At 38.7% G+C, this 24,666-nt stretch overlaps 1 protein-coding gene and 1 long non-coding RNA gene across 2 annotated transcripts in view; both read right to left on the minus strand.

Moving 5' to 3' along the window:
• LOC306990423 overlaps positions 1-24,666 on the minus strand; it is a 598,642-nt gene that overhangs the window by 154,215 nt on the left and 419,761 nt on the right. The window lies entirely within an intron of this gene.
• LOC306990460 (spermatogenesis-associated protein 16-like) overlaps positions 1-24,666 on the minus strand; it is a gene marked incomplete at its 5' end in the record, with an annotated part of 111,660 nt that overhangs the window by 77,751 nt on the left and 9,243 nt on the right. The window contains one exon of the mRNA XM_079597336.1: positions 13,906-13,995. Coding sequence (XP_079453462.1) covers positions 13,906-13,995 — 90 coding nt within the window. The remainder of the gene's footprint in view (positions 1-13,905; positions 13,996-24,666) is intronic.

A 24,666-nucleotide genomic window follows, 5' to 3' on the forward strand; every position in this document is an offset into this window, starting at 1 on the left:
GATACATGGATGTAGTTGTTGTGGAGTTACATTGATTAATCTCATCGACTTGCATGTACTGTCATGTTTCATTTTTACACAAGTTGACAGTTCCCTAAAGTCTTTATAAGACAGCTGTGAATTTTTTTGGTGAAATAGTGTTCTGTGCAGCCAACGACAGAACAGTTTGCATGCTTTGCCCGAACTTTTGCCATTGCGTTAGAACTGGTTACACTGTTGTCGCTTGCGAAACCAAATGACGGCGTGGAACATGAACATGGGTGGAAACGGGGCGATGATAATATAATAATACCCCCTTCCTACGTCAGAAGGGGAGCGGAATCTGATCGGCTTAATTTTGACATGCTCGCAAAGAAAGGCTCACCAAAACAAACTTATTGGGTTTTCACGTTTTCAGCGTTGGCAGATGCACAGGGGACCCACTTAAACACAGAAAAAGTGAGTTTTTTATGATATGTCCCCTTTAAAACCCTGATTCACTCGGGAATAAAACGTGACTATTTTGAGTGAATCACTGAATATTTTCATGAAGATTTGAGAAAAAAACATGATTCTTCGTTTAGAGCTATGTTGGAAGAGCAAAAATACACAAATTAAGAGGTAATATTGTATTTAAAATGCAGTTTAACTGTATAAAACCAATATTGCAAAATTCACAGGTGGTCTGAATATCATTAATGGCTGTGATTATTTGAAACAATAGGAGTCTCGTGATGTTGCTTACTTCTGCTACTTCATATTCTATTTATAATTACATGACCCTTCTGGATGGTGGTATTGTTGTTTAAGAATCTCAATAAACAAACTCTTTTTGCTTAGGCAAGGACATCTTTTAAATGTGTCAGTAAAGAGCATCAGGTGACATGCATATGCATGTGTGAACTTCAAATTGATGATGCAGTTACGCGTTGCATGCAAAACCGCAGAGACACGTTAAAAAATAGCATAGTAATGTTGAGGATAAATTATTACCTTCCCCATCACACTGCGCTATGAAATATAATTAAGACCCCTCTATATTCACAAGTGCACTGGATAATGCGTGACTCGGATTGTATTAGATACTATTTCCCAGTACACAGTTTGATAAACTAAGCTAATGATCTGGCCTGGCTGAATCAAATGGCTTGTTTTTTTCTTTTCTTCGGGAGAATAGAAGGGTATTCACTAGACCAAAATTAACAGGCACTTTTACTATATATAAAGCAGGAAATTAAAACTAGTTTGAAAATCTATGGTAATGAAATCTGATTTGAGAAAGCTGTGAAAATGGCTTTTAATTGAGTGTTTCTTGAGAGAGACACTCATCTTGTTGCCCAGTCGTTTGTCCAACTACTGTATAATTCAAGCGTGTATTTTGCTCCTTGGCTTCCTCCAGAGAGCTAATCTGCAACTAGAACCAATGTGTACAGATGACCTGACGATAACCCTTGTAATTAGTCCAGTTCTGATCTTTACACAAATCAGTGTAATTGCAATTAGTCCGGTTCTGATCTTTTACTTCATTAATGACGATCAACCCCATGTGAAAAAGCTGTCATCACCACCAGTTGTAGTTTGATCATTGTGTAGGTTGCTTAACCCCTTAAGCGGCACCCCCTTTTTTTTATATAGACATGAAAATGCACATTCCGAACTTAAATGGCTGTAATTCAAGAATGCTTTGGAAAATAGATGTAAGATTGGTCTTGTTTTAAAGAAGACATTTGGCAGATTTTTGTAGAAGTGAAATAAATAGGTAAAGAGAAAAAAAGTTATAGAGTTTATGAAAATGTACAATGTAAAACATTTAATCATTCATATTTTTTATAAAATATATATTTTCAAAACCTGGAGGACTCTAAAAATGCAAAAAATTCAAAGACAAAAATCTAAACAAGTTGTTTCAAATTTTAGGTTGATATCTCAAAAAATAAGCTTTCAGTAAGATTTTGTTTGGGCGCAGTACCAAACTTTTTCACTAGTTGACAGTACTGCCCATATAAGGGCGCCTCTATTTCCATATGTTGTTTGAGTGATCTGAACCATTATTTTTACAATTTTCTAACAATTTATTAAGTACACATCCTATTCAGAAGTAGTATTGGAAGTTTGGCAGATTTTGAAATTAAGTCAACCTCTAAGAAACACAAAAAGAACACGCATGCGCATTATAGCTCACTGCCACATCACAAATGGTGAATCTATTATTTTTTTCTTTATATTTAAAACATTTTCAGACCTTTTTTTTCTAAAATAATTGAATGGATGCTATCTTTTGAACTCTTGGCATGAAAACAAACTGAGGTTTCTACCGTTCTTTCCTGATTTTTCATGTTCATCACTATTTCAAAATAAAGGTCTTAACACGCCTTAGAAGCATGAAAATATTCTTGTTGCAAATTGATACATTTATTTTGAAAATCAGTCACCAAATATGTAAACTAGAGATTGTAAGTTTTCAAATGATATATAGTTTGTCAAGATTAGTTTAGGTTTAGTATAGGATATTACTGTTTTAAATATGTAATGGCTGTGGTGGGCCGGCAGGCCTATGCCAATATAAGGGGTTAAACTGTTGTTTTCATCAGATCTATGGTTATCTTTATGTATTTGTTGGTGGTTGAGTGAAGATAAACAATTGGTTGTGTTCTAGAAAACATCTGTTTGTAATGATTGAGTCATTTACCGTTTTTCTGAATTGCTAAAACACTAAACCCCATTCTCTCAACCAAATTCCCAATTTGTCGAATAAATCACTCTTTCTGTAAAACATTAAACAAGTTCAGGTAGTTAAAAAACTGTTTTCAAATTTCATGCACTCATTTTGCACTGTGATGCACTTCTGTTTCAAAACGCTAAACACAGGCAGGCAAAAGTTAAACGCAACTACAACACAGTTGTCATCGTTTACACACAATGACTCAAAATTGTTCACACTTATTTCTAATGATGTGACCAAACCAACTGTGCATAATACAAGTCAGTTCAGAGTGCCAAAACTGACTCAAAATGTTTCTCTGAATGTTGATGCCAACAATGGATGGAAACGATATAAGAGGGAGAGGAGGAAGAGTGTATAAAAGGTGGTGAACCAGGAGGAAGAGGATGAGGACGAGAAAGAGCAAGGTGTGGAGAATGTTGTCAAGGCTGGATCTGGCTTTAGGGATTTCCCCTTTGCCTGCAAAGATGATATTGTCAGTAATGTGGACAAAGTCCTCAGGCCAAACCCAACATGAAGAGATGATGCTGAAACAGAATGAATCTCTCACTGACCTTGATTTTGCAGTTGCACAACTCTTCTGAGTGTACTTTACTGTAACATGCTTTTCATTTTTAATTTTTTACTGAAACCTTTTTGGCTTTTGCAGTTGGGTCACCGTATTTTCGCTGAATATCCAGACATTTGATAACCCTACCCTACTATACAATATTCAGTACAATACTACACAAAATTGGTTTACTTTTTTTCTGTAACTGCATGCTTTGGATTCTCTGTTCTCCATTTTTTGATGTAGTGTCTAACGAATGATCTGTAGTGTTTATAAAATTGACTGTGTGTATGATCTGAAAGTATTGTTAGATTTTGAGCACAGATAAAATGGTTTTGAGGCAATTGTTTGATTTTGACAGATGAGTCAGAGATTCTCTAAGGCCGTGTGTCCTCCAAAGTGTTTTTTTTCACGCGGCTGGCGTGTTTTTAAAATTGTTTTCAATGGGAGCGCCGCGTTTTTAAAACGGCATGAGCGCAACAAGGCCCTGAGCGTTTTTTTACAGGTCACCGAGAGTTGAAGAATGTTCAACTTTGGGTAAAACGCAGCGCTCATCACTGTCACTTTTTACCCAACCGTCCAATCACAGTAGAGGAGGGGCGGGACTAATACCACACTAACCAACCACCACATTCTGCTTGTACAACGTCAACAGATGACAACAACAAAGCATAATAATGGAACAAAATCATTTAAAACAAGAGCCAGAGAAAATACGTTACATTGTATCGACATTTTAATATAGTATCAACACAGAAACAAAATATGTGTGAAATGAGATACTAGTAACACTTTCGTGGATATTCCGTATCATAACAAGCAAAGTGTCTCAACTGCCAAAACGCTCTCAAGCGCCCACAGCTAAGCGTTTTCAGCTGGCTAAAAACGCTTTTGGCGGACAAAATTACAAAATTTGGTTTTGTGTTTAAGGTTTTGAGAAAGTGAGTGGTGGTTTCAAGAAATGTGTTTTAGCAATTCAGAAAAACTGTAATGACCAAAGATAACCCATCTCAAAGCTTCTTGGGTGATCTGCTAATCTAGAGCATACACCGTAAACGAATCGTTCTGTTTTTGTTAAGCTGCATCGCCGAATAACAATCCAGCATCCCCCCCTGTCTCGATAGCACTGAGCCAGGAATCGTGGGTAGGCCTCATTTAGCTTGCTTGATTAATGCTTGATGAGGATGTGCAAGTGTCCTGCTGGGGTGAACGGAGCAATTCTCTCGGGTGTAAATGCCAATTAAATGTTTACAAATAATTAACCACAGTACCTACTTGTCCCCTCAGGGGATGAAATGTTGTTGTGGGTAAACATGATATTTACAGTTAAGGATGCAGCGGGGCTGGTTAAGTGTTTCTCGCTCTGTTTCAACTTTTGCATCTGTTCAGGTGCCGAATTTGCAGCTTTGAATCGACGGTCATGCGCTGTTGTGCACCGGCGGAAGAGCCGATTCCTGCAGCGCGATGGCGTTCTCGCTCTAAGAGGAATTCCTGGTGTGTAACGCTGCTTCCTCGTTTTGAAATGGGACAATTTTTGGATGAGAGCCGAGACATGGTGTGTCACTCATCCCTTGTTTTCTTGCTCAAGCATCAAATTAAATGCTAATTGTTTTTGTCTGTGTATGATGTGGCGCTGAGCGGCACAGTGAGCTTCACTAGGGACCCGGCACGCAGAGAAACTGGAAGCTTGTGTGTGTGTGTGTGTGTGTGTTTGTGTGTGTGTGTGTGTGTGTGTGTGTGTGTGTGTGTGTGTTTGTGTGTGTTTGTCATTATATTGTAGAGCACAAGCAGCACTTATCTTTCTCTCTCCCGGAACAGGCCTGGATCGCCCTTTAAATGCCATTTAAAACCCTGTCATGCCATCAATGCATGGCATCATCCCTTTTCTTTAAAAGAACCATGCTGGATTTGTAAATTAACCATCTAATCGCTTTTACTAGCATCTTAGGTAACAAGACTGAGACCTGACGACAGTTACTGATAGGGTTTTAAACTCTGTAGCTTATATATATATATATATATATATATATATATATATATATATATATATATATATATATATATATATATATATAATAAAAGATTAGTGAGTTCTGCCCTACACTCTTAGAAGAAAGGATTCTATATAGTTTGAATAATTTGTGGTTAAGACAATTAAAAGCTTAGTGTTTAGTCATCTTGGCCCATTTCCCCCCCCAGGAGTGTATGTCACGAATTTCATGTGTCTGGGTCCATTAACTTTTATATTGATATTCTTTTGTCTTACTTTGTGTTCAGTTCTAGTGTGTTTAGTTCCTGTTTCCTTGGTTGCCATAGTTATTCATTGTTTGAGTAATTGATTAGAGTCACCTGTCCCTCATTGCTACTGTGTATTTATAACCTCAGTTAGCTTCTGTTCTTTGTCTTTGTCAGTAGCTGCGTTTCCATTACCCTTTAAATTGCGCAAATTGAAATTGCGAATTGAAAATGCAAATGGAAATCCAATGGAAACACGTCAATTTCGCAAAAACTCCCATTTATCGCAAAACGTTTTTTTTGCGCTCGTACAAGGTGGTTTTTCAGGAAATTTGAAAAAGAAATATTTAGCAAAAATGCAATGGAAACAGTTTTTGCACATTTACAGGTCACCTGACGTAGATGACGCGGTTTGTTTGGACAGAAGACGAGACAGAGTTCTTTATTAAATTTATAAAAGACAAAAGAATTTTCCTCAAGTTTATGAGGATTCATAAACCTCAAAGAAATGCCACAATCAAGACCTCGAAGCAGATATGAGGGAGAAACACCCAGAAACACCTCATATGTGCCGCTCTCATGTATACGGGTTTTTCCTTATTATTGGATAACACACGTACGTCTCGTTTGATTAATAATAATGGCCAGTGATTTCAGTGGCTGATTTTGATTTTCAAAAAGGTTGATACTGAAAGATGGGTCAAGGCCAATGCTTCGTGCGTAAACTTGAGATCCAGACAAAGGAAGTATCACACGTCACACGTCTTCCAAACTGCCTTTCTGAAAGAGCTTGTTGGCACTGTATGGCTAATGTTGCTAAAGCTACCATTATCTCTGCCTGTTTTCACGCCCTTTGATGTCGCCCACTTGAATCACGCTCGTAATCACGACTTCAGAAGTGGGAATTATGAAATTTCTGATAGCACATGAAGGCACCAGGAGACCAGAGCCAAAAAGTGGCAATTTTAACGTGGCAAAAACGTGGTAAAATTGCCAATTTTAACATGTTATAAAAATTATCTGTGGGGTATTTTGAGCTAAAACTTCACATGCACACCCTGGCAACATCAGATACTTATTTTAAATATATATATATATATATATGTATATATATATTTTTTTAAGGGGCATAATAGGTCCCCTTTAAGCAGAGTGTCTACTATTACTCAACTAATACTCTAATTAAAGTTAGTTGATATGCAGATTCAATGTTAGTTATAGTCAACAGAATGTGGATCATCAAAAATAAAGACTTGAAAAAAAAAACTTGTCAAACAAGCTAATCTATCTCATTAAAGGGAGAGGAAGCTACTTTTGTACTGTATCTCTTTTTTACCCACGGGATTGTTTTTCTTTCCTTCAAGCCAAGATTCTTTAAAGTGAATCAGTGAAAAATAAAATAGCCACTTTTAAATAAAATTGAAGACATTAATAGAAGAATAGGAAGAGTAATAATGCTAATAAAAATAATGCTAAATGATATCCAGTATAATATTATACTGTGTAGTTTTGAGTCGAAAGGGCATTTGAACTGATAAGGTTTACAAGACAAAAAGTACTAGTATATTAACACATATATCACACGGGGACATGAAATTGTATTGCATGACCCGATCAGACTTCAGTTCTCAAGCATTTGTAAACATCTATATAAAAATACATTGAAGCAGTGTACAACTGTAGTGTATTGCATTCTCAAACTCTGCATGCAGCCCTACTTCACAGCTGTCAATGTTTGTGCCTGTCACATAAATCACTTTTATGTCCACTAGCAGGCATCGATGACAAAGTTACATTCAGTGCGTAGGCCGGGAGTCGAGGTAATTTCAAAGTCCTTGTTATTTCACCGGCTTTGGCCACACGGGGGTGTCAAACAATAAGATCTATGCCAAAGGGATACAAAAAGAATGAGAGCAAAGAAACAGGGGTATAGAAGAATGGGAAGTAAGTGGAGAGATTTCCAAGCAGGGCACTTCATATCAAGATAATAACAAGTCTGGCAGTGGAGGCCCTTTGTGGCTGCCACAGAGAGAAACATGCCATGGGTCTGATGTGTGAGGCCTACAAGTCCGACAGACTATTACATCCTTAAAAGTGAGAAGTGTTGGAGGGTAAAGACCCAGTTGTTGCCCTCAGTGGACAGGGGCACAGCCTGTCTGACCGGCCGCTGTGTGCTCTCGTGCCCGGGGCGATAGTTTTTAAACGCCTCTGTGTTCTAACAGCTCCTTCACGGGAACGCTGAGCTTTTAGAAGGCCACATTCCTGCTGAACAGCAGCGCTAAAATATGCAGGAGTATGAATAACAGCATGTCCCCTAATTCACACAGTGAGGCAAAAACTGAAGATTGGCATCAGGCAATCTGCATTGTTTTCCTATAGCGTCAGCACTTAGCGCATTCTTGGCTCTGCAGCGTGAGGTTTGGTTCACTGCTCCCTCATTCCTCTCATACCCCCTGACAACAAAGGTCCAGGCTTGACAAATCAGACTGTTTATGCATTTAACACATGGAGAGAAAAAAACTAAAAACAACCAAACAAACTAAAATTTGCATCAGGAGGACACACGGTGTCCCTAAACCTAGCCTTGCCTAGACACTGTAGGAAGTGCAATGGACTTGCAAAATGGAAAATTGCAGGTGGGGTAGGGAATTTCGGAGATTGGGCGAACATTTTTTGGTCCACATCAGCACCACACCACACCTTTACACTAAAGGATGAACCTGTCACTCACATTATGTGATTGCAGCAATAGCAAACCACAACAATCCATTCAATTCAACCTTCACAGGGAGTTTGGTTGACAGGCGATCTAACCAATCATAATCCGCCGAATCCGCCGTTTATGTCCGACAAAGAAGTCAGGAGAGTTAGTAGATTAACGTTGGTGGATTTGAACTTGTGAAACGGTGTGTACTGACGTCTTCCCACAGTTGAAACAACATTCCTTCTGATGTTCATTCGTGTTTATTTGATGCTATAAATTAACTAGAAGGAAGAGATGATCGGTTTACGAGCAGCTTTAAATGAGGCTCTACAGCGATCTGTCACGACACATTAAAGAGCCACAAAACGGTATTTATTGTTTGAAAAAGATAAAGAAAAAAGACCTCCGTTTCATATCAAAAGTAACCTGCCCTGTCCTGAACATGGCTTGTCGGAGAGTAACTAAAGGGGGCGGGTCTTTGCGAGCGGTCAATTCCAGATGGACAAAATCAAGTCCCGGCCTACATTTGTTACACTCGGATATATACGTCACAATAAAAATAAAAAAAGACTCATTATGGCGTTTTCATGCCGACTTTAAAGACCTTCTGCATCTCTAAGCATTACTTCCAACCTTTTGAAATGCATAGGCTATGCTGTCTTGTAGGCTCTTTGAGAGGTGCAGACTGCTTCATAAATGTGCCATAACAGTCGACAACCCCACACTCTTTAAAAATCCAAGTGTGCGTAACGTTATTGTGATTAAAAACGTCAGTGTCTCACACAGCTCTAAGTATTGAGTAAAGGGCTGCCACAATTGACCTTGTTTGAGAGCGATAAGCACCATCGTTTTAATGCAGAGACAGAGATGTCTTTGCTGTAAATGGGTCTGGCAGAGAACATTAGCTCATTGAGCTTCTTTCTTCATGCACACCTCCCATTCATGACTGATGGCTCTGTCACTGACGGCACGCATCTGGCCTCATAATAGCCAAAATGGACTAATTTGGCTGTCCAAAGACATACACCCGCAAATGCACTTTTCACTGAGAAGTCAGGGGTGGTTGAATAAACATTCTTATTCAGTCTTTTAAAGTGGCAACCTGTAATATTCAAATCACTAGATAGGGCGCTATTGACAGGAAACGCACTCAATGTCAAAACCATCACACAGTAGCTCTGCATCTGGGCATGACCTCAAGACCACTGCAGGAGCTCCAAATCCTCACAACGCTCTTTGCCGAACAATGGAATGATAAAGGGTATAGTCACTTCATTCACAAATTTAAAATAGATTTATGATGTTGGAACTAGAAAAGTTACAGAGAAATCGAAGGCGGTCGGTAATCAACTATGGACATTTATTTACAGTGTGTTTATTTCTGTTTGTAATATGGAGGTCAAATTAAAACATTCATCAAACTTTTTATCATGGCTTCATTTTTTTTGTCATCAACATTTTTGAAAATGTGACAAATTTCTGAATGAAATATGAAGGAATTTAAAAATACATGAACTATTACTTTTCGTAAGACTATTTGGTTACACTTAAGGTGTCAATAAGGTGTTGTTACAGTTTAATTATATATTTAAGTACTGAAGGTTAGGGTTTGGTTGAGGGTTAATTGCATGTAAAAAATTCATAATTTACTGTTATTACTATGGTAAGCACATGTAACATGTAACCAAGGACACTGTAAAATGACCCATGCAGCTAACCCTAAATCAAACTTTAATTCTAAAACTTTAGAAAGTATGTTGCTAATTAGTATTACTCAGAACTTGAACTGTAACAAGGTCACCATACATTTTTAAAACTATATATATAGCTGTAGTTTTGTTAGATTATGCAAAAAGTGTGAAAATATTAATTGAGTGTCTATTATAGGATACATAAATGTTAGTAATTAAATGCGCCTTAGCAAGACAAAGGAGTCAACAATTTTATTCCAAAAATGTATTCTGTCACTTCCATCATATCAGAATTTTTAAATGTGATGACTATGACATTGGGTTTAGAAAAATTACTGTTCCAAAAACATCTCTGATTTTGGTTCCACTTTATTTCGATAGTCCACTTTAGACATTCTACAAACTATAAGTAACTTTGCAACAATATGTCAACTAACTTTCATTAGAGTATTAGTAGACTGAAGTAGACTGTTAGGTTAGGGTTAGGTGCTAGGGTTCGGGTTAGTAGAATAAGTTGACTTGTAGTTGCCAAGTTACTTATAGTCAGTAGAATATGTTAACAGATATTAAGCATAGTCTATCTAATAATACTCTAATGAGAGTTAGTTGACATGTAATTGCAAAGTTACAATTGCATAGTTAGTAGAATGTCTAAAGTGGACAATCGAAATAGTGTTACCCTGATTTTTATGCTTGTATGTCCACAGCTCGACATTGTTTGTCGACAAATAAACAAGTGAAGGTGAAAAGTGTGTTCAGAGAAAGTTTATTTTCTAAAAGGCTAAAAGTGCCCTATAGTTATATAAACACCCTTAAACGTTCAATCAAATCATGCACAAAAACTTGACTTCTGGAAATGAGCCATAAGAATATATTTTTTTAAAGTTCTAAATGCTGAATGCTGTTTACTGTTGTACTGGCTTTCGCTGTGAGCAATGAATACCACTTTCCTAAAGCAAATTCTGCCAGGATCCATCAAGAGCAAAGGTTACACTGTTAATTTTATTTCTGCATTGAGAAAGCTTGTCTCCAGCACAAACGGAACGATATTGCCTTCTAGAATAATTTCCGTTTTCGAGTTCAATATCTTGATGTGTCACTCACTCTCCGACAGTTAAGATTACGATGGGAGGTGAATCTGTGCTACTAAACGTATGAATCTATATGCACATATTTCCTGGAGAAGCTGTAACTGTTTTTTTAATGTTTTCTGATGCCGTGCGTTGACATCTGACTTTGATACTACCTACAGAAATGAAAATAACAGCAGTGAAGACAATAAAAAGAGAAGCCAGAGCTTTTCTGCTCACAAAAGAAATGACGTTTCAATAAAGGAGTCATAGATATGGATATAAGTAATCATTGGCAGAATGAGGAAGAAAATGGTACAATGATGAAAATGTGGCGAATAATTTGCTTTCTTTGTGCTGGAGAGCTATTGCCTCTGTGAAATTTACTGGCATGTGAACTTTAAAACATAGATGCATTTTCCTCTAAAAGAGCTCAAATGGCTGAGCAGCATTTGCTGGAGGGAGGATGTGATTAGGTTAAAGAGTGGCGCCAGCTTCAATGGCATCGCTCGCTTCTTTGAAATGCACAACCATGCATTGTGGTCTGACAAACTGCACTCGGACTCTGCCTTAATCTAGCGTGAGGAGTTTCAGGAGTGGACCGTACCGAGCAATGTCAGCAGAGATTCAGTTGATGGGAATGTACAAAGATTTGAATTCTGTTCCAGTCTACATAGACTTTTTCATTTGTCCTTACAAAATAAATCAACTCTAACCATATGCAAGAATAATAATGATTCTATACTATTATTATAATTCTGTACTGATTATAAAAGGCGTCAACGCCACAAAGCATACCAACCCAGATTGGATGTACCGGTATACAGTACATTTTTGACAGAACATAGTGATACTTGCAATCGTAATGCAACAAGGAATGCATTTGTAATACGCTATTTCATAAAGAGCTATTGAGATATTTTTGCTGGCAATAATTGAGCCTGCATGGCGACAGGAAATAAAAAATAATGACTGAATAAATAAACACTTGTTGATTCTTTCAGGAACAAAACATTTTGCTCAAACACACACAAACATCAAGATCCAAGAGGAATGATATAATAGCATAATCCCGTTTTGAGAAAGAATGTAAGAATAAAATGGGTTTGCAGCCCAGTTTACAGTTAGATTCCCTACTGAATGTTTACCGATTTAAAGGGTAAACACTCCTTTAGAGCTGAATTTGAATATCAAGATAAATTGTACTTAATTTGTCTTCCGGGAAACATGTAAGTACAGTATCTTATGTTGCTTCCGAAGGGCAGTACTAAATAAAAAAAATAGTTATTTAAACAAAATAAGAAAAATGTGGACATTCTGTTCAAAAGTTTTCACCCCCCAGCTCTTAATGCACAGTGTTTCCTTCTGGAGCATCAGTGAATGCTTGAACATTTTTTAATAGCTGTGTTTGAGTCCCTCAATTGTCCTCAGTGTGAAAAGATGGATCTCAAAATCATACAGTCCCTGCTGGAAAAGAGTTCAAATATGCAAAAGATGCTGGAAAACTGAAGAATTTTTGGGACCTGGAGGATTTTTCTGAAAAACATTGGGCAGTTTAACTGCTTAGAACAAACAAGGGACTCAAGAACAACCATACAAATAAAATAAAATAAACACAGTTGTGGATCATCCAGATAATGACACTCAAGGGTACATAAACTTTGTCAATTTTTTATAAATTCAGCTATTTATTTTTTTAATCTTGTGGACTATATGTAAACATCTTTTATGTAAAATATCTTATTCAGGACAGTACTAAATAAAAAATTTGAATGATTTCTGAAGGATAATGTGGCACTGGCTGCTGAAAATTCAGCTTTGCTATCACAATAATTAATTACATTCAAAATTATATTAAGACAGAAAAGAATTGTGATCATGTTTCACAATATTACTGTTTTTACATCATTTGATCAAATAAAGGAAGCCTTGGTGAGCACTTATTTAAAAAACATAAAAAAAATTAAATCCAACCGGTATCTTTTAAATGTATGTTTTTGCGAGAAGTGTGCTTGTGCTCTCTATGTTTAAAATAATTGCCACCTAGTTTGATATAATGCAATGATATTTAAGTGTGCTGTAGTTGTCCAAAAGTTATTTGGGCCGCTATAAGAAAACATTTTCTGGATGACTTCCACAATATAGCACAATTGTAAGCAAAGCTAGGCCAGATCTCATCCACACCTACTGCAATGAAAATGCATAAAGAGCCTGAATCAAATAGTGCTAGTGCAACCTATCAACTTCATATAAATGCAATTTTGCAATGTTCCCACAAAACATCTCTTCCCCCACTGGGACAGTAGCACTAAATTTGTAGGCAGGATGGCGGAGTTGATCTATTTCTGCTTGCAGAAACTCAAATGCGAGAGGGGGTGGAAAGCAAGAACAAGTGAGAGAGAGAGACCAAAGTACCCGTTTCTTCCTCTAATCTATTTCAACTTGGTTAATGTGGCTTGATAATGATCAAACAGAATATGACTTCCTCGCAAATAAATGGCCCCAGCAGCCACCAGTTGGCCATGGCATTTGGTGCAACCGACGCTTCTAAACGATTTATTCCTCTGCCGTTCAATAACTAATGGTAGCTGTCATCTGTAAAAGACCAATGATGGGAACATGGGCATTTGGTAACCATATCATTAAAACATATATGGGACACCAGTGCGTGGAGGCTACAGGGGAATATGTCAGTCAGCGGTGGCGGGAGTGGATGTAATCGTAGCTCTAATTGTCTTCTTCCACACGCACCCCATTGAACCTCCAGTATTTATGTATCGTTCAGAACATATTTTTCCAGCACAGGCCGACAGAACAGAGGGAGATGTAACGAACCACTGGGCAGACATGTGTGCGGGGTTTGTCTAAATGACTGGGAGCTTTTTCTCCTAATGAATCTGTCTTCATTTTGAGGAAAGGAACCTTTCTGAGCCCTCCATTAATGCCAATTTTACCTTGCAGCCTCACAGGGGTTTCCCAGCAGTCGATACACCATAGCCTGTCGAAGGTGGTTCCGAAAACGAATGGGGTTTAGCTGGATACTCCTGCAAATCAAGAGAGAGATGGGAAAAATGTGAAATCATGTTTCCAGGAACAATTTGCAACCAAACTACATAAAACGGATCAATCATAACCCATAATGTGATTTATGAATAAATAAATTAAAAATGTAAGACACTGATGTCCATTAGTATATAAAAAAACTCTGTAGAACAAAATGTTGTTCCTATTTTAAGTAATTTATAATGCATGAGATAGATATTCTGAATGATGATGAAAGAGAATTAAAAAATAAAGGAATACACTTCCATTTCCACAGCAAATAATTATATAACATACATCAGTCAGTCAGAATGGAGTTTTGAAGTTTAATTTGAATGTAAAAAACAGTAAGTACCAAAAGCCAACAAAGGCGGTGTCAATCAATCATAAAGAGCGTAGAATTGAGTAGAGATGTCCCTATCAATATTTTTATTGATAGGGTGAATATCGATATCGACTACTGAACTGTCCCTAGCAAAAAACAATTGTCCTGATAAAATAATTATAATTACTACTGTTTTCAATCTGCGTCTTGTGTTTTTTAACCTTTATTTAACCAGGAAAAGTCCCATTGAGATTAAGAATCTCTTTTAGAGGAGCATTCTGCCTCAGATTTCGTTCTCTACTCTCTCTCTTTCTTTTTATTCATTTACTCTTGCTTTAATTAAACTCACATTTAAGTGAGTCATCATTCAAATAGTAACAATGGGAAAATATACAGAAATAACACATATTCACAATAATAATAATATTAACAACAGTAATACAAATTACACAAAATGTCAGGCAGGAATAATTATACACACTAAACAAACTAAAGAATGTACTGTATTCCCTATATTGCAGGAAAGGGCGCCAAACATTTCAAAAGAGCTTATCCTTCTGTCTCATTGGAAATCTTTTCCCTTTTAAGAACATGCTAAAAGTAAAAGACCCATTGGTTTCCAATTCATGAGAATGAATCATCTAGCCAATAAAGTTGCCAAGGTTACACTATCAGCCCGTTTGACAGATTCTGTTAAAACACCAAACATTTCCGTTACATGGCTAGGGTCCATTGGTAAAGAGAGAAGATAACTGAGAAAAATCTGAACACTCCCCCAGAAGTCACAAGACTTGGGACATGGCCAAAAAGAGTGCAGTAAAGTTCCTGGTTCAGTTACTCAACGAAGGAAGGTTGGGTAAAAAAAATCAGGAAATATTTTGTTAAGATTAGTTCTGGACCAGTGATTTCTGTGCACTTTCTTGAATTGAATGAGAGTCTGCCTAGCATTTATTGCTGATGAATGTATTCAGGCAATGATTGAGTCCCAAACATTTTCCTCAAGTACCAGGTTTAGCTCCTCCTCCTATATCATCCTCGATTGAGGGGGATTGTTTAGTATAGATCTTAGAGATCGCCCCTTTCATGGATTTGTGGTGTTGTATATCCTCAAGAAATTGCTCCGATTAAGTTTTAACAAAGTAATATTGGCTTCACCTGAAATGGGTCATATTGACATTACCTAAGAAGTTAAAATACACTTGAAATGTGCTAAAAAGTTGACTTCATTCAAATCATCATTGGTTCAATTAATTTTTAATTCTAAAATAAAGTGATATGCATTGCTTTGGTGTCCTTAACATGCAATCAATCATCTATTGCACCGCAAACAACAACCAAAAACCACGCTTCCTAAACGCTTCTTGGCCTGATCAGCTGTTTACCGTTGGAACAAACAAATGGTATTACCTAATTTCCTATTCATTAAATTCTGAGTCATCTCTGACAGGTGCTCCAGCGAGAAACAGACAGACAGGAAGACAGGCGTAGAGACCTCAGTGAAGAAGCGACACATCCTTAAAAAAAAAAAACAGCTGCCTGCCAGCGATCATAGCCAACTTTGAAGCTACATTAATTGCAGTTCCGTCATCACTTGTCGCAACATGTGGGGTGTTACTTCGCACACACAATCTCTTTCACTCAGCCTTTTAATGCTTGGTGAAATGAACTGCATGTTCCTTGTGCTTTACATGTGCTGGTTACAGCCGAGGTCGCTGGTAATTGAAGAGCCGGTGCCGTATGTTTGACGAGGCAGATGAATCGCCACGGCGCTTCCTCCAGACAGAGACAGAGTGTGAAAAAAGCCAGGCTTTACTCATTCTCTGGCCAGCACTTTCTCTCTGTTATCTAATTCCTTAATAATTTAGAGAGCTGACATCACAGTTATTAAACTAGAGCCCCATTAACCTGTAAAAACTGGATTTTCTTTGTGCTCCATAACTGTCCGAATGTCAGAATATGATACTTTAAAACCACAGCCAACCCAGTTAATGACTCGTGGTCCTTACTGCAACATATTCTGGCCAAGAAACTCAATTTAGACAGGAAGGGTCCATCCTAAAATATATATATATTTTACCACTTTTCAGATTAAAAACACACATACACACACACAGACACACACAAAATGGGCATTCTATAGCCAGGTAATCGGATTAGAGCTGGCAATTTAAGGTTATGTCGACATTAATCCGGATATATTTGGATATATATGGAGTTCCCTGAAAAAGCTACTCTCAATGCTGCACTCATAACGCAATGGGAAAACGTCTTTGTTTGACCAGTTGTGAAGTAGGCTATGTGTGGCAAACACGCCAATGAACTTGGCTTTAAACACCTCTGAGAATGACGTCATTGAAATGTGCACTCGTGAGAGGCTATAAATAGACGTGAAACAGATGAAACAGGCCGCATTGTGTGTGTGTCTGTCCACTTTGTTAGGAGTTAGATTTCCAGTTGTCAGTGTGCAGAAATTTGTCAATGTGAAAAGAAAAGGTGAAAAAGAGAACATCATGCCGCAAACAACCAGGCGAGGCGTGCGTCCGTGTTTACTGCCCGTCCCAGTTTATGATACACTTGAGTTCTGCTTTGAGTGTTTAGGGGAAGAGCATGCTGCCCTTGTGTTCGAGCATGGTGAGTGTGGCATTGTGAGTTGTTCTCCATTAAAGTGCTTCACGCTCATCTCGCATATTTTCATATAAGGGCAAGCTGCCACATTAAGATTATGGGGCTTGCGAGTTGATCTGACTGAGGAGCGAAAGATGGGTCTGTCCCTTTCGCTCTCTCTCCAGATCGGGATGTCCTCATGTCCGATTCTGGGCTTCCAGCTGATGTTGTACAGACTATTCTGAGTGATAGGGATCCCTCCGCAAGAAGAATCCATCTTTGAAATATGGTGTACTGCACGCCATGCAGACGGCTTGCCACGCCCTGACTGACAGGGGCGCCAGTCGGGGAGCACCCTCTAGTCACCCGCTTCATCCGTGGAGCCAGAGGCCTCCCATTAGAGCGAAGAGGCTTCTGACTCTAAAGATTGTTTTTCTCATGACTTTTACTTCTTTAAGGAGAATTGAGGATTTGCAGGCTCTGTCGATTTCGCCATCCTGCTTAGACTTTGCCCCATGGACTGTTCAAAGCTATTTTGCACCCTTGCCCAGACTATCTACCTTAAGTTCCATTCTCGACCGTGCATCCGGACATTCTTGACGTCTTCTTTACTCCGCCTTTAACTTCGCTGGAGCAGGAGAAACTTCACCGACTGTGTCCAGTCCGTGCTCTTCAGACTTATGTCCACCACACTAACCAGTGGCGTAAGTCAGAGCAACTCTTTATTTGCTACGGGGGCCGCTACCGGGGGATAGCCACCACCAAGTAAACAATGTTATAATGGGTGACGCTATTGCTCTAGCCAACGAGGCGCGCGGTCAAGCTTTGCCTCTAGGAGTTAGGGCTCATTCTACCAGGGGGTTGCTTCCTCCAAGGCTTTGGCAAGGGGAGCCACCTTGCAACAAGTATGTGATGCGGCAGGCTGGTCCTCTCAGCACAATTCATCAGATGTTATAGTTTGGATGTTCATGCTACTCTGGGCTCACATGTCCTCAAGTTGACATCCCAACCTCATATTTGTGAGCACACACCACACAACCTTAAGGGGTCCAGACACTTTCCAGTGGGTCGGCGTTGGTATTCTCGGCACACGTTTTACGTCTATTTATAGCCTCTCACAAGTGTGCATTCCAAAGACATCATCATCAGAGGTTATTTAAAGGCAAGTTCCTTGGTGTGTTTGACACACATACTTAACAACCGGTCAAACAAAGATGTTTTCTCATAGCGCTTTGAGTGCATCATCTCGCTAAAGGGTTACAGCCAAGTACAACCCGTTTTTTTCCAAACACTCATCGTCAACGCAAACTTCATCAAAGCTTTCTTAATTTTCTTCAAGGTAACTTCACTTTTCAAAAGTTGCTCGTCCACACTGAAATGTTGGAAAACGTTAAAATCAGCTTGCTGCGATTTTAGTACTATTACTACAGCTTACTATTATTTAGTAATAAAATAAGATTACTGTAATAAAAACCACAATTGCCAAAGTGCGATTCATCTAGCTCTATTTGTTTACCACTAGTGCATGCTGATGACATTTTAGATACTATCTTGCGTCGTAGCCAAGTACAGTCATCGTACATCATCATACAGTCAACATAGACTACATGTCGTACCCAAGTTTATTGGATCCATGTAGTACAGAGTGATTTGTAATGATCTTATAAGATTGCAGAAATCGCACAGTCTGTAGCAGGCATTAAGGAACAAACAAACAGTATTTTTGTCACTATCATTACATTCTAAGTCATCTCTGACAGGTGCTCCAGAGAGACAGACAGACAGGAAGACAGGTGTAGAGACCTCAGTGAAGAAGCAACACATCCTTAAAAAAAAACGCCGCCGCCTGCCAGCGATCATAGCCAACTTTGGAGCTACATACATTGCAGTTCCGTCATAAAATGTCCAACATGTGGGGTGTTACTTGACACACACTCTCTCTTTTACTGAACCTTTTAATGCTTGGTAAAATGAACTGCATGTTCCTTGTGCTTTACATGTGCTGGTTACAGCCGAGGTCGCTGGTAATTGAAGAGCCGGTGCCGTATGTTTGACGAGGCAGATGAATCGCCACGGCGCTTCCTCCAGACAGAGACAGAGTGTGAAAAAAGCCAGGCTTTACTCATTCTCTGGCCAGCACTTTCTCTCTGTTATCTACTTCCTTAATAATTTACAGAGCTGAAACATCACAGTTATTAAACTATAGCCCCATTAACCTGTAAAAATGGATTTTCTTCTTCATTGTGCTCCATAACCACCCGGATGTCAGAATATGACACTTATGTCAAACCAGTTAATGACTTGTAGTCCTTATTGCAACATATTTTGGCCAAGAAAGTCAATTTAGACAAGAAGGGTCCATCTAAAAAACACTTTTTTTAACCATTTTACCAGATCAAACTACAAAAAAGAGCATTCTATAGCCAGGTAATCGGATTAGAGCTGAAAATTTTAGGTTACTTAATCCGGATATATTTGAAAGCAGAGTTTTCTTTCTCCAAACACTCTTCATCCACACTAACTTTATCACGCATTTTCCAAAGATTGCTCGTCCACACTGAAATGTTGGAAAGCATTCAAATCAGTTTACTGCGCATGCGTAAACTGCAAAAGCTCCTTAAGGGGATTCCGAAAGACCATACATAATATTTTTTAACCTATTCTTATGCCACAATAATTTTATTAGGAAAATATCCTGCTACTTACTGGTGCATCCAGGTCACACTCAATCATCATTCCATGTATGGTCTAAAACATGGGTTTTCATCTTTGGCCCTCAAGGTCTATTTTCCTGCAGAGTTTTGCTTCAACCCTAATTAAACACATTTGGATGAGCTAATATAGTAAGCAAGGTATTCAGGATTACTAAAAAGTTGCAAGCAGGTGAGTTTAAACAAGATTGGAGCTAAACTTTGCAAATTGTTCAAAGTAACATTTATCTTAGGGGCCGTTTACACGACACCATTTTCAATAAAAACGGAAAACATTTTATGCAAACTTTTGAAAACAGGTTCAAAGTGCAAGTTTTTGAAAACAATACAGTTGTACAATTGTCAATACAATTTTTGTAAACTACAAAAATTTGAATTTTTGAAAACACCGACGTCATGCACATGCGTATTACAGTAAGTGTTCAGTCTATAGGCGCATACTATTTATTTACAAAGTGGCATCGCCAACTACTGGCCTGGCATGCATTATACAGCGTTTTTAGACGTACGCGAAAAACACAAAGAAAAAACGTTTCAGTTTTTAGTACATCGTTGTCGTGTAAACGTACTCTTTAGCAACACTGTCAGGGTGAATAGCAGATGAACATGACGGTATAACCATAGATAGCCTATCTATAGGTACAATATGCGTAACATGACTAATCATGCCTCATCATTTTTTAATACATATTTTTTTACAGTCCACACTACAATGCAATTCAAATACAATTTAAAATGTGTCCACTTGGGTGAGCGCCTTCAAAATTGTCAGATGGTCAGTGAACAGATTGAGGACTGTGGTTGGGATAGTTTATGTTTGGGGATAAAAGGTTCATACCTTTTATAATGATAAAATAACTCTAAATGATAAAAGACATTGAGCAGAATCATATCAGGAATGTTGTGCTGTTGTCAGTAATGCAGTGCATTGTTTGTTTTTGAGACCTCCTCACTGGCTGCACTTCTGACCTCAACCTGTGAGACAAGGCAGGGAGACGATGACAGAAAGTTATTTTAATAATTAATAGAAATGTCCATTATACATTTTTTATGCTGTGGTCCATCTGTGAATTTTGAGAGTGAAAACATAACTGAGTCACAAAAGGCAGAGAGGTCAGACTATATAAAATGTGGTTCTGATGCACTGAAATTTGGACTGTGTTCTGGAGTTGTTGTTGTTTCATTGCCTGTTGAAAGAGTTTGAGGATATTTTTCCAATGTCTCATTTTGTCATCTATTTTGATTATATTCACCAGTGGCTTGTTACCTAACAGCTGATAAACATCATTGTGTTTGTCTACAGCTGGTGAGTTTTTGGTTAAAGCTTTATTTGTTCTGGGTAAGAGTATTTTGACCTTCAAATTATCCATTATAAAAGCAAGCAATCACACCATTACCAAATGGCACAAGCTGATTGGTCTCTGCTGATTCTGCAACCAATTGAGATAGTGTGCTCAACATTTAAATATTCTGGTTCGTTGTTCATTGCTAGTCCTGCAGTGCATTATCAGATTTCCCCTGAAATCCTTCACCTTCCCCAACTCCACTTGCCTAGATCTGCTACAGGATTTATGTATGTATATTTATGCAGCATCAGTACATCTTCCATCAGAGGTTCTCAACTGTGGCCCTCGAGGTCCACTTTTCCACGATGCAGAATTTAGCTCTAACCTGCCTGTCTCGTTCTAGGAATCCTGAAGACCTTGATATACTTGTTACGGTGTGTTTGATTAGGGTTGGAGCTAAACTCTGCAGGAAAGTTGGGCTGTGTCCGAAAGCTTAAAAACGCTGCTTTTGGAGGATGCATGCCAAGGAATGAAGGCATCAAGGCACGTCAGAATCCAATATTAGCTTCACTTTTTGGGCCCTATTTTAACGATCTGAAACGCAAGTGTCAAAGCGCAAAGCGCAAGTAACTTTGTTGGCGGGCGCTGTTGCTATTTTCCCGGCGGGATAAATGCCTCTTGCGCCTGGCGCAAATCTAAAAGTGGTTTGTCTGAAGTAGCTTGATTATTCATAGGTGCGGTTTGGGCGTAACGTGAAATAAACCAATCAGAGCGTCCTCTCACATTCTCTTTAAGAGCAGGCACGCTTGTTCCAACGCGGATCGCTATTATAACGGCGGATTAGCCTAATCTAGATTTTTTTTTTTTTTTGATAGATTTTTTTCACATCTTCACGGACACAACAATGATTTCCCTCGTGTGTTAATATTTTTCCTTGTAATAATGTATGATTTGCAAAACTGAAAACTGCTGCGTCTGTTTATATTAGAGAATCAAAGTGTATGCGCGTTAACACGCTACATTATGGCCAAGCACGCGCCCTTAAAATACCATTTGACTAACGTGCAACGCGCCACTGTCTTTAGACTGGGTTTTTCCTGGTCAGTGGTGGAATTGCTTTCTAACTGTGCGTTCACACCGCCGGCGGCGAGAGCCTCAAAGTGGCCGGAAGCCATTCATTTTCAATGAGAGCCGGTGGCGAGCTCCAGTGAGGGCGGTGCGTCTTGGACGGCGAGAGCGGCGAGAAGAGTTGAAATCAAGTCAACTTTATGGTAATAAGCTATGACGCGGTTCGGCGGCAACCAGCGGCAACCAATCGGAATGTAGAAGTCCTCCGCCTGAGAGGATACCAGAGAACACAATCCTGTAAACTTTGGTTCCGACCACATTAGTTCCTAAGCATAATGGAGGAAAAGTTAATTATTTCTGTTGCGGGTTTCCCGTTATTGTACGAATTTTCCCTGTTTACATACAGGGACATTAATAAAAAGAACGACGAATGGAAAAAGGTGTCTTAAATTGCTGGTGTTTTGTTACTTTCACATTTAAAAGATTTTAATAGGTTAACTTATACCCTACGTGTGGCCAGTCTGCACAAAATAGGATACTGATTTATGTTCAGTTCTTATTTGCTTTGCGGCTCCTTTAAATAAAGTTTAAAAAAAATCACGCATTCTAAAATCTACGTCAGAGCGCCAGAGAGTCCCCGAATCTCACGGCGTTGATGGCAGGGCGGCGAGAGCGAATTTTGCCGCTCTCGCCGGCGGCGGTGTGAACGCACAGTTAAACTGGAAAATAGCACCAGGGAACTTTTGCGCCAGAACACGCCTCTTCTTTTCGCTGAACCACCCCCCGCGAGCGCAAGTTCATTCCCTAATTTACCGACGTGCGTCTGTGGAGGGAAAAGTCCGCTGTGCGCGGGTGCAAAATAGGAATGATACATGCGTCGGTGTACAAAGTCAATTGCGCTGGGTGCAAGATAGGGCCGTTTGTCTCCTTGATTCCTTCATCTGATTGATTTTTGAAGGCAGCATGGATGCATCCTTCGCTACATTTGATATCTCACAATCCTGTACTTTCCATTCTGTGACAGTTGAGCTAAAAAAATAAATAAAGACGGCATCTGAAAGTTGTAGTTGGTGGTCAGTTTGTGTGTAAATGTACCTGTTTGACCACTGTTTTCCACTCTGATGTCATTTCTAGAGAGAAATTACTATAGTAATTGAATATTTGCTTAGATATCACCAAAGCTTGTTCTATTTTTGCTGTAGATCATTAAACCGTTACGCTGCCTCAGAAGCCTGTCCAAAATCAGTTTTGTGAGGAACCTTAGAGAGCAAATGCTGCTTACAAAGTCGTTGCCTGATAAGGCAGCAAGGCAACAAGTCAGCTGTCTACGTTTTCAAATGCCGCCTGGATCTCGACGGCCAGAGTTGTTGAGAACCCCAGTCTTACTTGCTCACGGCAGTGTGTCTGTGTATCTATTGGCAGTAGCAACTCCATACTTTTTCTGCAGCAGCAGCGTAGAAGATCTAGACCAAATACATTAACATTTCATTAACATGCCAAAACTACTCAGAAACTTGTCATATTGAATTACATTTGTGCATAACATTGACCTTTATTAACCTTCTTTATTAACCTTCAGCTCCTGGCCAAAACATCACAAGTGTGACATTAAAAAAGTTAAAAGGTTAGAGTGAATGCTTTACTGGTATATGGAATAAGGTCTAACCAAAAAAAAAAAAAAGAAAGAAAGAAATGTGACATCTTCGGTACGATGAGGAAAATGTATAGAATATAGTTTTGCATCATTAATAATCATTATACCATGGTCTGGGTGAATACTCGATTCTGATTGGCTGCAGGGTGTCCATTATAAAGTGATGTAGGACACCTAGTAAAGGAGTTCTAAAACCGATTGTTAATACCTGACAATGGACACTGTACATAATTAACCCTTACATAATTAACATTGCGTTATTGACAGTTAAAAAGACTTTGAAATTTGAATTTGAAATGTGTAATCTGTCATGAGAGGAAGCCGTTTTGATGTCGCTCTGTCTGCCTTTAGCTTAGTCTCCTTTTAGAGGTTGCTCAAGAAGCCTGACAATAATTATTTGTAGATCACAACTTAGTTTTGCACGGTGACAGACTGAAAAGGATCATTGTTCGAAAATTGCACCTCCAACCTGAGAACATGACAGGAAGAGGCATGTAGCCCTACGACTTTAAACGCTTTAGAAGCATTGTCATCACACGGAACACAAAAGCCGCTACCTTTGTATTTTTATCTGAATTGTGTTGTTGCGTTCCTGCCTGTCGTGCACATAGCTAATATATACAAAATCTGTTCGACAGGAATCAACAAAGCTGTCTTTGATGGGATTCCACCCACATCCTCATGGCAACTCAAAGCGAGTTCCTTCGCGGAGAATAGAGAGATAACAATTGACATCCAAGGTATTCTCTCCATATTTCCTTCCCTGAAACATGCAGATAAATGTACAAGCCAAGGAGTAATCCATAAAAGGGTTTAAAGTATTCAGAACATCAGCTCGACTAGTTTTTCGCTGGATTAATTTCAGAGAGACTATAGATTAGGGCTCTTGATTCTTGATTCTACTTTATTCATAGGCCACATTACCTTAATGTAACACTAGGGGGGCCAAACAGCAGACTGAAGAATTATCAGATTGTACTTTGTCAATCATGTAAAAAAAACTAATTTACCATGCACTTGTTCTG

Source organism: Phoxinus phoxinus (genome assembly GCF_949152265.1).
Source record: "Phoxinus phoxinus genome assembly, chromosome: 22".
Lineage (NCBI taxonomy): Eukaryota > Metazoa > Chordata > Actinopteri > Cypriniformes > Leuciscidae > Phoxinus > Phoxinus phoxinus.